Source organism: Saimiri boliviensis, chromosome 8 (genome assembly GCF_048565385.1).
Source record: "Saimiri boliviensis isolate mSaiBol1 chromosome 8, mSaiBol1.pri, whole genome shotgun sequence".
NCBI lineage: Eukaryota > Metazoa > Chordata > Mammalia > Primates > Cebidae > Saimiri > Saimiri boliviensis.
In genome coordinates this window covers 19,829,194-19,842,184 of record NC_133456.1, presented here as the reverse complement: position 1 = coordinate 19,842,184, position 12,991 = coordinate 19,829,194, and the positions used below count along the sequence as shown (strand labels likewise).

The window sequence follows — 12,991 nt, the reverse complement described above, 5'->3', positions numbered from 1 at the left end:
GTTTTAGACTGAGCATGTCTATAAGTCACAAGTGGAAAGGTAATTGTTTATGACAACTCAAATATCCAGAGCTATAAAAAGATTTACATTTATTACCTCAAAGCTATAAAATATTACCTCAGAGTCCATCATGTCATTTTTCTCCAATGAAATGTGTAAATGGGGGGGAAAAGGGGGAAGGGAAGAGGCTGAGATTGCCCAAAAACAAATGGGTTCTACAGAACTTGCAGATTTTAAAAGCTGTTAAAATGTTAAGGGCCCAAAAAGGGTAGGGGATAAATAAGGTGCTCATTTCCCTAAGTCTTATCCTATTCTTCTGGGTTTTATAATGCTAAGCAGGATATACTCCTTTGAAAGGTGTACTTCATCTCCAATGAAGAAAAATCAGGCACTGAGTGAATATAAAATTTTAATTTTCTATTAAACAAAGAAATATATTTATGTACTAAATGTGTGAAATGTAATACCTTATAAGCAGAGATGGTCAAAATGCTAGTTATTTTAAAAAAAAGAAAAAAACAACAACAACGAAAAACCTTTAAACTGGCATAGTGATAGCAGTACTGGTGCAAATTTCCAGCAGCAAATGAAATGCATTCCTAGTTCCAAAGAGCTGATACTGAAAATTTGAGTTAAAGTTGCTGAAAAGCTATAATCAAAGAATCATTTAGTTCAATACTAAAGAAACCATCAACATATAGCTGAAATGGGAAACATAGACCTCAGGGCAATTAGGAGCTAGGTAATCTACAAATGGTGAACCAGGCTGGGCATGGTGGCTCACAGCTGTAATATCAGAACTTTGGGAGACTGAGGCAGGAGAAATGCTTGAGGCCAGGAGTTCAAGACCAGCCTGGCCAACACAGTGACACTCTGCCTCTTTAACAAATAAAAAATAAAAATAAAAGTAGGTAACAGATTTTAAATAAAGAAGAGAAACATGTAACCACTACTACTTAAGATGAAGTTTGCTCAAGTTAAACATAAGTTCAAAAGACAGTAGAATATATAATGGAAATGAAAGGCTATACGAAATAGACTAAAAGGCTAAAACATATTATAGAATAACAAAGTATTGTAATCCTGACACTATGAGACAGTGATTCATCAAGCTGTATCATAGAATTATTCATGTTTCATCCTATGCTTACCAAAATCGTAATAATTATATACTTTCCTAACACTTAACCATTCTAGGCACCATAAATAAAATAGTTACACCTCCATTAAAAAGCATGAAGTTTGTAAGTGCAAGGAGTAGGTAGTGGGCACAAAAAAAATCTTCATTAGTGGTGCAGAAGATTCACCTTCAATAGATACCAGAGTAACAGTTCCTAAAAAATAAAACCTATCTCCTGTGACAGATCAGGAGTTGCTAGGCTGCAGGGACTGGGTGTCCAAGACTTTAAAACAAAACAAAATAAAAACAGCCAAACAACTTGTTATTCCAACAGTCAAAAGAAACAGCATTGGAAAGATATGACATATTTTGTAACTAAAGGGATGTAAAAACAAATCTTCCATACTAAAAATGTGTTTCCTTTAAAACTTTTTAAACTTTAGATCGTTATGACAAATACAACAGGACCTGAAACATTCAAAACAAAATATAGCTTAATATGAAGACAAACATCCTTACCTAAAGGCAAGTAAACCATAAAAAAAAAGCCATATAACAAAACGTAAGGTCTAAAATCAAATCAACTCTGGGTGTAACAACTTTATTATTCTGAAATTGGCCATGGGGGTTAACATTTTAGAAACATTTGATATTACAAAGTGAACCTCAGCAAAATTTTCTGCTTTTTTTTTTTTTTTAACAAGTTTAAAGCAAAATAAAGTATATGATCCTAGGCACAGCATTACAAAAGTCTCAGTGACATTTTGAAAACATCTAACCTTGATTTGATTCTTCCGTATTCATGCTTTCTCCATCTGCAGTCTCTAACATTTCTTCATCTTCATCATCATCATGTAGGTCTTTTGAAATTAATTGTCTAGCTAGTTTGATATTAAGTCCTTCATTGTAGTGAAGCTTCCTTTTCATTTCAAATTGTCGCTTTTTTTCTATAAGATGCAAAACATAAGCTTAGGAAGTTTTATGTCAAGGATTGGCCCATGCCCATTTTATAAATAAAATTTTATTAAAACAGTCATGCTCATTTGTTTTTGTCATGCTTAAGGCTGCTTCTGTGTTCAATGGCAGAGTTGAGTAGTTTGTAATAGAGACCACTGGGCCTGTAGAATTTAAAATATTTACTATTTGGCATTCATCTCAAGGTCATCTCGATGGAAGAACAGAAATACATGCAGCCATTAGAAATTATATTTGTGAAAAAAGTTTAAAGATATGGGAAAATTATCCAGAAATAGTTGAATGGTGAAAAAAAAGTGAGTTACAACATAATAAATATACTATATTTATTATGTACAATGCCTGTCACATACACACACACACACACAGAAAAATAAGACTCAGCAATTAACAGTGGTTAATTCTGAGTCAAGAACGATGAAGTAGTTTTATTATTTTCTATTTTTATAATTAAGAAAAAATTCCTTTAAAACAATTCTTATCTGTTAAGAAACTGCCAGGATTTAAGACACTGCTGGCTAAAAACAAAACCTAATTTTCACAGTAATTTTAAGAAAAACTATTATAAAGGAATGGTGAAGTGACTCCAAATTATTCTTTCATTTTAGTCTTTACCATAGAAACATTAAGGCTGGCAGCAACTCAACAAAACTGATCACATTTGATTAGTAGTTGCTCCTTAAAGAGTAACTACTTATGAATAAATAATTTGAAGGTTTTTAACTTTCTTAGACCAGAAAATTAAAAAAAAAAAAATGGGGGGGGGAGGGGATCAATATAAAATTGCCAGCTATTTAATCAATGAACAGCATTGAAATCATTCACCATTGTTTTATATATATATCTTTTTTTTCTTTTTGAGATGGAGTTTTACTCTTGTTGCTCAGACTGGAGTACAATATCACAATCTTGGCTCACTGAAAACTTAGCCTCCTGGGTTCAAGCGATTCTCCTGCCTCAGCCTCCTGAGTAGCTGGGATTATAGGCGTGTGCCACCACTCCCAGCTAATTTTTGTATTTTTAGTAGAGATGGGGTTTCACCACGTTGGCCAGGCTGGTCTTGAACTCCTGACCTCAGCTGAACAGCCCACCGAGGCCTCCAAAAGAGCTGGGATTACAGGCGTAAGCAACTGTGCCTGGCTTCACCACTGTTTAATTAAAAATTTCATTAAAATATTTCAATGACAAAAAAGCACAGAGGTTGGATGCTGGGGCTCATGCCTCTAATCTCAGGAGTTCAAGAACAGCCCGGGCAACATGGCAAGACCCTATCTCTTCAAAAAATTTTAAAAATTAGCTGGGCATGGTGGTATGCGACTGCGGTCCTGGTTACTGGGGAGGCTGAGATGGAAGGATTGGCTGAGCTTAGAATACTGAGGCTGCAGTGAGCAAAGATTCTGCCACTGCACTCCAGCCCGGGTTGACACAGCGAGATCCTATCTCAAAAATGTATTTATTTATTGTTTTAAAAAGCAGAGATATCACTCCATAAGGCTATTTAAAGGACTTTCTTCTTTTATTTTAATTTTAATTTTTAGAGATGAGATCTCACCGTTTCCCGGGCTCACTTCCAACTTCTGGGCTTAAGCAATCCTCCTGGCCGGGTGCAGTGGCTCAAGCCTGTAATCCCAGCACTTTGGGAGGCCGAGGCGGGTGGATCGCGAGGTCAAGAGATAGAGACCATCCTGGTCAACATGGTGAAACCCCGTCGCTACTAAAAATACAAAAAATTAGCTGGGCATGGTGGCACGTGCCTGTAATCCCAGCTACTCAGGAGGCTGAGGCAGGAGAATTGCCTGAACCCAGGAGGCGGAGGTTGTGGTGAGCCGAGATCGCGCCACTGCACTCCAGCCTGGGTAACAAGAGTGAAACTCCTCCTCAAAAAAAAAAAGCAATCCCCCTGCCTTAGCCTCCCAAGTAGCTGGAACTACAGGTGTGTGCCACCACACCTGGCCTCCAAAGTACTTTCTTTTTTGTTTTTTAGTAGAGATGGGGTTTCACCATGTTGGTCAGGCTGGTCTTGACCTCCTGACCTCAAGTCAGGAGTTGGCCTGCCTTGGTCTCCCAAAGTGCTAGGGTTACAGATGTGAGCCACTGCACCTGGCCAGTACTTTCTTAATGTCCTCTAATTCCATAAAAGTTTTAAACAACATTTATACTTATATATATATATATATTTTTGAGACGGAGTTTCACTCTTGTTACCCAGGCTAGAGTGCAACAGTGCAATCTTGGCTCACCGCAACCTCCGTCTCCTGGGTTCAGGCAATTCTACTGCCTCAGCCTCCTGAGTAGCTGGGATTACAGGCACGTGCCACCATGCCCAGCTAATTTTTTGTATTTTTAGTAGAGACAGGGTTTCACCATGTTGACCAGGATGGTCTCGATGTCTTGACCTCGTGATCCACCCGCCTTGGCCTCCCAAAGTGCTGGGATTACAGGCTTGAGCCACCGCGCCCGGCTGTACTTATATTTTTAAAACTTACATTTAAAAAAAAAAGTTTGTGTCATGACTCATTGATTATTTTACATCCTCTACTTAGGTTGAGAGAGAGAGAGTTGTGAAACTAACATCCATTTCGTTAATCTATAAACACTTCTTTCAAATTACCAGGGTCTTGCCAGGCATCTCTCTTTCCTACTTATAAATAACTTCTGTGATTTGTTTTGCTCTTGAGGGATGACATGTTACAGAGAGAAGTAAAACTGGGGGGGTGGGCAGGGAGGGGGAGAGAGACCAAAAAAAAGACCAAATTCTACTAACTAAAAAAAATATCTTAGCCGGGTGTGGTGGCTCACGCCTGTAATCCCAGCACTTTGGGAGGCCGAGGCGGGCGGATCACAAGGTCAGGAGTTCCAGATCAGCTTGGCCAATACGGTGAAACCCCGTCTCTAAAGAAAAAAAAAAAAAAAAATATATATATATATATATATCTTTAGGCTAGTCAAGTAAAGTAGGGGGAGTGGAAAAGGAACAAAGAAATCTGTAACTAGCTGTGATCAATTAGTTGTAAACACTGTCATACTTGAACCAGCCATCATGATCATGACTCATTTTCAGTGATACAGTTCAAGTATTCAGATAATGTAAAAGCAATATTAAAAAATAAAAATGAGCCGGGCGCGGTGGCTCAAGCCTGTAATCCCAGCACTTTGGGAGGCCGAGGCGGGTGGATCACGAGGTCGAGAGATCGAGACCATCCTGGTCAACATGGTGAAACCCCGTCTCTACTAAAAATACAAAAAAAAAAAAAAAAAAAACTAGCTGGGCGTGGTGGCGCGTGCCTGTAATCCCAGCTACTCAGGAGGCTGAGGCAGGAGAATTGCCTGAACCCAGGAGGCGGAGGTTGCGGTGAGCCGAGATCGCGCCATTGCACTCCAGCCTGGGTAACAAGAGCGAAACTCCGTCTCAAAAAATAAAAAATAAAAAATAAAAAATAAAAAAAAAATAAAAATGAGGCTGGGTGCAGTTGCTCACCCCTGTAATCCCAGCACTTTGGGAGGCCAAGGCGGGTGGATCACCTGAGGTCAAGAGTTCGAGACCAGCCTGGCCGACATGGTGAAACCCTGTCTTTACTAAAAATATAAAACATTAGCTGGGCATGGTGGCAGGTGCCTGTAATCCCAACTACTTTGGAGGCTGAGGCAGCAGAATCGCTTGAACCTGGGAGGCGGAGGTTGCAATGAGCTGTTTCTCGGGAAACGAGAGCAAAACTGTCTCAAAAAAATACAAAAAACAAAAAACAGATTCTAATTGCCTTGACTACCACAGGTAAATTTACAAAGAAGGTAACACTTTTCCTCATTACAAAATAATACATATTCATAGCAGAAACTTAAAAAAAAAAAGCACTCAATTTCCTCATTTGGAAATCACAATTCCAATATTTTAACGTAAAATGGGTGTGTAATACCTGTTGAATTAAATACATTTTATTTTTTTTTTTTAAAGATGGGGTTTCACCATATTGGTCAGGCTGGTCTCAAACTCCTGACCTCAGGTGATCCGCCCACCTCAGCCTCCCAAAGTGCTGGGATGACAGGCGTGAGCCACCGCGCCCGGCGAATTAAACAAATTTTAGATTTTGAAAACCAGATTAACTCTAGACTTTTTCTAAAAAATGTATTTCCTAAAAATGAATCACACATTGAAGTACAGGCTGTTTTTTTCACTTAAGATGTTGTTAGGATGATTATATATCCCATTTTACCCAGGGCAACAGTCTCAGTTTATGTCTATTGTTTGACAGAACTACAATTATAATTACACAGTTTAAAAAGTAAAGTCTATGAACATCCAGGAAACATTCTGCTATGTACACAACTATTTATATCATTTTTTTTTTTTTTTAAAGACGGGGTTTCACCATGTTGGTCAGGTTGGTCTTGAACTCCCGATCTCAGGTGATCCGCCCGCCTTGGCCTCCAAAGTGCTTGAATTACAGGCATGATCCACCACGCCCAGCCTATTTATATCATTTTTAAATGGTTACAAGGAATTGAGTTATAACTGAATTTCCTGTTCCTGGTTAAAAATTTCTGATTTTCCTCCTTTATGTTTTCAATATTTCTTTGTGGTTTGTTTTTATTTTCTGAAGGCACACCAGCAACTTTCAACGTTTTTAAGACATGTAAGATATTGCACATTTGTTCTATTATTTTCTCAGTATCAGACGGTGTTTTTCAAACTATGCATCATGATACTTTCTTTTTTTTTTTTTTTGAGACAAAGTCTCCCTCTGTCACCCAGGCTGGAGTACAGTGGTGTGATGCCAGCTCACTGCAACCTTCACCTCCCAGGTTCAAACAATTCTTGTGCCCCAACCTCCTGACTAGCTGGGATTACAGGCGTGCACCACCACACCTGGTTGATTTTTGTATTTTTAGTAGAGACAGGGTTTTGCCATCTCTACTAAGTGGTTCAAACTACTGGCCCCAAGAGATCCCAAGCGATCCTCCCACATCAGCATCCGAAAGTGCTGGGATTACAGGTGTCAGCCACCACACCCAACCATCCAACCAACAGGATTCTTTATTAAGTTACAACTAACATTCAAAAAGGTTAAGGTAAGGCCGGGTGCGGTGGCTCAAGCCTGTAATCCCAGCACTTTGGGAGGCCAAGGTGGGTGGATCATGAGGTCAAGAGATAGAGACCATCCTGGTCAACATGGTGAAACCCCATCTCTACTAAAAATACAAAAAATTAGCTGGGCATGGTGGTGCGTGCCTGTAATCCCAGCTACTCAGGAGGCTGAGGCAGGAGAATTGCTTGAACCCAGGAGGTGGAGGTTGCGGTGAGCCGAGATCGCGCCATTGCACTCCAGCCTGGGTAACAAGAGCAAAACTCCATCTTAAAAAAAAAAAGGTTAAGGTAGACTATTTACGTGAACACAAGTGAATTACTTTTTATACCTACTTTTACTTTTTATGGGGGAATATCTTAAGTTGTTAAAAGTTAATATTTAGTGAGTGCTCACAATATACCAAGATCAGTGCTAAGTGCTTTAAATGCTTTAACTCATTTAATAGTCACCAAAATATTTTTACGGCTCCCAATTTAGAAATCAGAAAACTGAGTCTCAGAGAAATTAAGCAAATTAGCCAAGTGGCATACCTGGAGCACAAACTTAGGTTTGCCTGTCTCCATAGACAATAATCTTAATTGCTATGCTGTGAGTTACAATTTTTCTCCCTAAGCTGTCCAATGTCAATAGACAACAAATTTCCAGCCATGTAATATCTATATAATTCAATAACAACCCCACCAATGGAAATTAATGAAATTATAATTAGTCAAATGGCTCCCCCTGCTGGTTGACTCATGGAATTACAACTTGAGAAACATCCCTCAGTTAAAACTGACAGTATATATTAATGAAAAATTCCTTATTCTCAATAGATCATGTTTTTTGAGTAACAAGGAAACAAACTGCAGAAACTATTTCTATTTGAAATACTTTTCAAGGATCTTTTGGAATATATTTTGGAAAAATCAACTGGAAGTCTCTGAAAGTAGAAGAAATACAATACAACTTGAGAATATGCTGCAAGTAAAATTTCTCTCGTATAAGTGTTAGGCTCAGATCATCAATGTTCTGTTAACTGGCTATATTTTGAAAATAATAGGAAAGACTAGCAAATGATACCTTAGCAGCTACACATGACAAAGATCCTGGAGCCTTCATTCTAAAGTTTCTCAACTTCTTCACTGTATAGGTATAGTATAGGTAGTCCCCACACTGCAAAACTTCAAGTAGGTTTCTACTGTATTTTCCTTCTTCCTTTTTTATATGTGCTTTTCTTATATCTTTCCTTTAAAAATAGTTGCAAATAAGCTATACACAATTTTTAAATTCTTAAAAAGATTATACATGCTGGGAGTGCTGGCTCACGCCTGTAATCCTAACACTTGGGAAGCTGGAGGCGGGTGGAGCACGAGGTCAGGAGTTCGAGACCAGCCTGGTCAAGATGGTGAAACCCCACCTCCACTAAAACTACAAAAAAAATAGCTGGGCACGGTAGCGGGCACCTGTAATCCCAGCTACTTGGGAGGCTAAGGCAGGAGAATCACTTGAACCCAGGAGGCAGAGGCTGCAGTGACCCAAGATGGGGCCACTGCATTCTGGCCTGGACAACACAGCAAGATTCCATCTCAAAAACAAAAACAAAAAGTTACATTCTACATTCACATGAATCAAAAAGTATTAAAAGGCAACAAGATAAGATACATTCCTTCTCTTCCAGCCTCCATAAATAAGTACCTTTACTTGTGAAAACAGAAAACAAGAGTAGGCAGCAATGCCTTAAATGTGTATGTGCTGAATGGCCTAAAAGACCCTCTTCCATCACTGTTAAGGGGAGGGCTGTCTCCATCTTCTTTCCTAGGACACTACTGCTCCTTTTCATTGATAAGACCTAATAAAGACCTTCACTCTGCATCTGATCATCTTGGTTCATTTGGTATGTTGCACCACCATCTAACAACAGAAAAAGTATAAGCAATTGGGAAATTAGCTCTTTCAGCTACGTACTTTAAGACCATCCAAACACTCAATGACTTAAAAAGCACTGATTTAAAAAGTATTTACTATCTACTCTGCACTAAAAAGGACAAAGAAAATAATACTTATAATTACTTTAAAGATGGTAATACTTCCCCACATTCTCGAAATCGGGTAAGAAACTACTATACAACAAAACACACAAGCAGTATCTGAATTATAAAGATTGCTTTCATTTTCCTCCCCTCTGTGACCCCAAAATGAAAACCATTTGCCAATCTTCCAAATAACAGATTTATCTTAGCAAAAACTATTAGCATCCCACTGAAAGCAGTAAAGGAAATCAACGGACCTTGTTCTTCAGGTGAGAGGTCACTATCCTCGTCTCCACTGCTTTCTTGTTCCTGAATCCGATACTTAGGCTCCAAGCCTTCAGCAGCAGCTAATCTATGCAACAATCATGTACAAATAAATTAAGTGATGTTCTGATATTATTGAACATTTAAAGATCATTTATGTGCTAGCTATAACCTGATGAGGAAAATCAAAAGCAAGAGAGCAGCAATGGGCTGGGCATGGTAGTGCACACCTGTAGTCCTAGATACTCAGAAGGCCGAGGTGGGAGGACTGGTTAAGCCCAGTAGTTTGAGGTTGTAATTGTGCCTCCACACTCCAATCTGAGTGACAGAACAAGACCATCTCAACAACAAAAAAAGTAGAAATGGGCATAGAAACCAGTAAGCAACAAGAACAGTGGAATAGGTCAGGCGCAGTGGCTCAAGCCTGTAATCCCAGCACTTTGGGAGGCCGAGGCGGGTGGATCACGAGGTCAAGAGATCGAGACCATCCTGGTCAACATAGTGAAACCCCGTCTCTACTAAAAATACAAAAAATTAGCTGGGCATGGTGGCGCGTGCCTGTAATCCCAGCTACGCAGGAGGCTGAGGCAGGAGAATTGCCTGAACCCAAGAGGCGGAGGTTGCGGTGAGCCGAGATCGCGCCATTGTACTCCAGCCTGGGTAACAAGAGCGAAACTCCGTCTCAAAAAAAAAAAAAAAAAAAAAAAAAAAGAACAGTGGAATGGGTGCTAGAAGTCAGTAAGTAGCAAAGGAAGAGAGCTTTTATGAATTAACTTATTTTTGCCTTTCTCACTGCTACCTTTAAAAACAGAAGGCAGGGGCCAGCCTCAGTGGTCCACACCTGTAATCTCAGAACTTTGGGAAACTGAGGCCAGCGGACCTCTTGAGGTCAGGAGTTCGAGACCAGCGTGGCCAATATGGCAAAACGTCATCTCTACTAAAAAGACAAAAATTAGCCAGGCATGGTGGCATGCACCTGTAATCCCAGCTACTACTGGGGAGGCTGAGGCATGAGAATTGCTTCAGCCTGGGAAGTGAAGGTTGCAGTGAGTCAAGATCATACCACTGAACTCCAGCCTGAATGACAGCATGAGACTCTGTCTCAAAAAACAAAGAAAAATACCCACAGGGAATCCTGTGTTCATGTACTCTGGTGTTCTTGCCACCTACATACCTTTATTTTAATTAAGAGACAAGAGTATAAAAAAGTTGGAGACTCAGAGGGTGAAAAAAGGGGAAAAAAAGGAAAAGAAGTTGGCATAAAACATTTTGATAAACAGCCTTTTATTTACACTTACATAGGGAAAGCGATGTAAAATGCTTCTAACTCTGCACAATTAAAAAACGCATAAGTGAAATGTGTTACAGTCATTAGCACTTACTTCTTGGCTAAGACATCTGGTGCCATGGCTTCAGTGGTCTCTGTATCACTACATGCATCTTCATCATCACCCATCATACTAGTATGACAAGCACATTGTAATTAATACCTGAAACATAAATTTTCAGCCACAAAAACAAGGTAGAAAAACAATTCTATCAACCTACTTAACATATCAGTATATTTACAGCTCTGTTATTAAATCTTTGAGGTTTAAACTTAAATCATTCCTATTCAATACAAATACTTAAAAGTACAGCACCCACGTGGGGTGCAGTGGCTCAAGCCTATAATCCCAGCACTTTGGGAGGCCGAGGCAGGTGGATCACAAGGTCAAGAGATCGAGACCATCCTGGTCAACATGGTGAAACCCCGTCTCTACTAAAAATACAAAAAATTAGCTGGGCATGGTGGCGCGTGCCTGTAGTTCCAGCTACTCAGGAGGCTGAGGCAGAATTGCCTGAACCCAGGAGGCAGAGGTTACAGTGAGCTGAGATCGCGCCATTGCACTCCAACCTGGGTAACAAGAGTGAAACTCCATCTCAAAAAAAAAAAAAAAAAAAAAAAAAGACAGCACCCAATCAAGAAAAGACTCCAAATGATTAAGAGAAAAACATACAGTCTGCCTGCCATATCCATGGGATCCACATTCATGAATTCAACCAATTGTGGATTGAAAATAGCCAGAGAGGGCTGGGCACAGTGGCTCACGCCTATAATCCTAGCACTTTGGGAGGCTGAGGCGGGTGGATCACGAGGTCAAGAGAACGAGACCATCCTGGTCAACATGGTAAAACCCTGTCTCTACTAAAAATACAAAAAATTAGCTGGGCATTGTGGCACACGCCTGTAGTCCCAGCTACTTAGGAGGCTGAGGCAGGAGAATTGCTTGAACCCAGGAGGCAGGGGTTACGGTGAGCCGAGATCTCACCATTGCACTCCAGCCTGGGTAACAAGAGCGAAACTCGTCTCAAAAAAAAAAAGAAAAAGAAAAAGAAAATAAAATAGCTGGAGAAAAGAAAAATTTCATCCATACTAAACATGTAGACTTTTTTTTTTTTTTTTTTTTGAGACGGAGTTTCGCTCTTGTTACCCAGGCTGGAGTGCAATGGCACGATCTCGGCTCACAGCAAGCTCCGCCTCCTGGGTTCAGGCAATTCTCCTGTCTCAGCCTTCTGAGTAGCTGGGATTACAGGCATGCACCACCATGCCCAGCTAATTTTTTGTATTTTTAGTAGAGACGGGGTTTCACCTTGTTGACCAAAGTTGGTCTCGATCTCTTGACCTTGTGATCCACCCGCCTCAGCCTCCCAAAGTGCTAGGATTACAGGCTTGAGCCACCGCGCCCGGCCGGACTTTTTTCTTATCATTATTCCCTAAACAATACAGTGTGTAATACCTGTTTGCATAGTATTTACATTTTATTAGGTAATATAAGTAACGTAGAGATGATTTAAAGTATACAGAAGGATGTGCATAGATGATATACATCTATAATGCCATTTTATATCAGAGAGACTTGAGTATCTGAGGATTTTGGTATCTGAGGGAGGTCCTGAAACCTCCATGGATAATGAGGAACAACTGTATTGAAAATACAAATGACCTGGGGGGAAAATTTCAAAGTTCCAATTATTCCATCCAGTGGGAGGGAACAAGTAATGCAAAGTAAATTCTGTCTGGTTTTAGAACATGCATTTCTACATCAGTCTTAAGATACAGACAGATGATCTATGCAGATACGAGACTGGGTAAAATAACAAAATTAGATCCTAAGGACCTAATTCAGAAGTTTAAAAGCTATTTAGCTTTCTCACTCTACCCTCTAATGAACATTTGCTCCCCACTTCTGTGCAAAAATGGGCATCCTTAACTCTTAGCCAAAGTATGTAAAGCAGAACTCAGCTACTTATAAAATACTGCCAGTTTATACATTTCCTGGTTAATTAAGGTGATAAATTAAGTCCTACAGTTTAGATGATGTTCTTTTTTCTAAGGGAAGTTGAAATAAACTGATCTATGTTATTGAGTTTAATTAAGCAGAGAAGGGTAAAATAAACCTTTTGTTAATTTATGGAACTGTTCTACAGAAAATTCTAGTTATAAAATTTACTGATGAATTATGTTTATATATGTACATGTATCTAAAACAATA

At 39.5% G+C, this 12,991-nt stretch overlaps 1 protein-coding gene and 1 pseudogene across 1 annotated transcript in view; both read right to left on the bottom strand.

Moving 5' to 3' along the window:
- Window positions 1-12,991, bottom strand: part of PPP1R2 (protein phosphatase 1 regulatory inhibitor subunit 2) — a 34,897-nt gene that overhangs the window by 930 nt on the left and 20,976 nt on the right. The window contains exons 3-5 of the mRNA XM_003926187.4: window positions 10,838-10,915; window positions 9,449-9,543; window positions 1,900-2,067 (exon numbers count right to left, since the gene is read on the bottom strand). Coding sequence (XP_003926236.1) covers window positions 1,900-2,067; window positions 9,449-9,543; window positions 10,838-10,915 — 341 coding nt within the window. The remainder of the gene's footprint in view (window positions 1-1,899; window positions 2,068-9,448; window positions 9,544-10,837; window positions 10,916-12,991) is intronic.
- On the bottom strand, window positions 8,845-8,985 carry LOC120367270 (U6atac minor spliceosomal RNA; annotated as a pseudogene).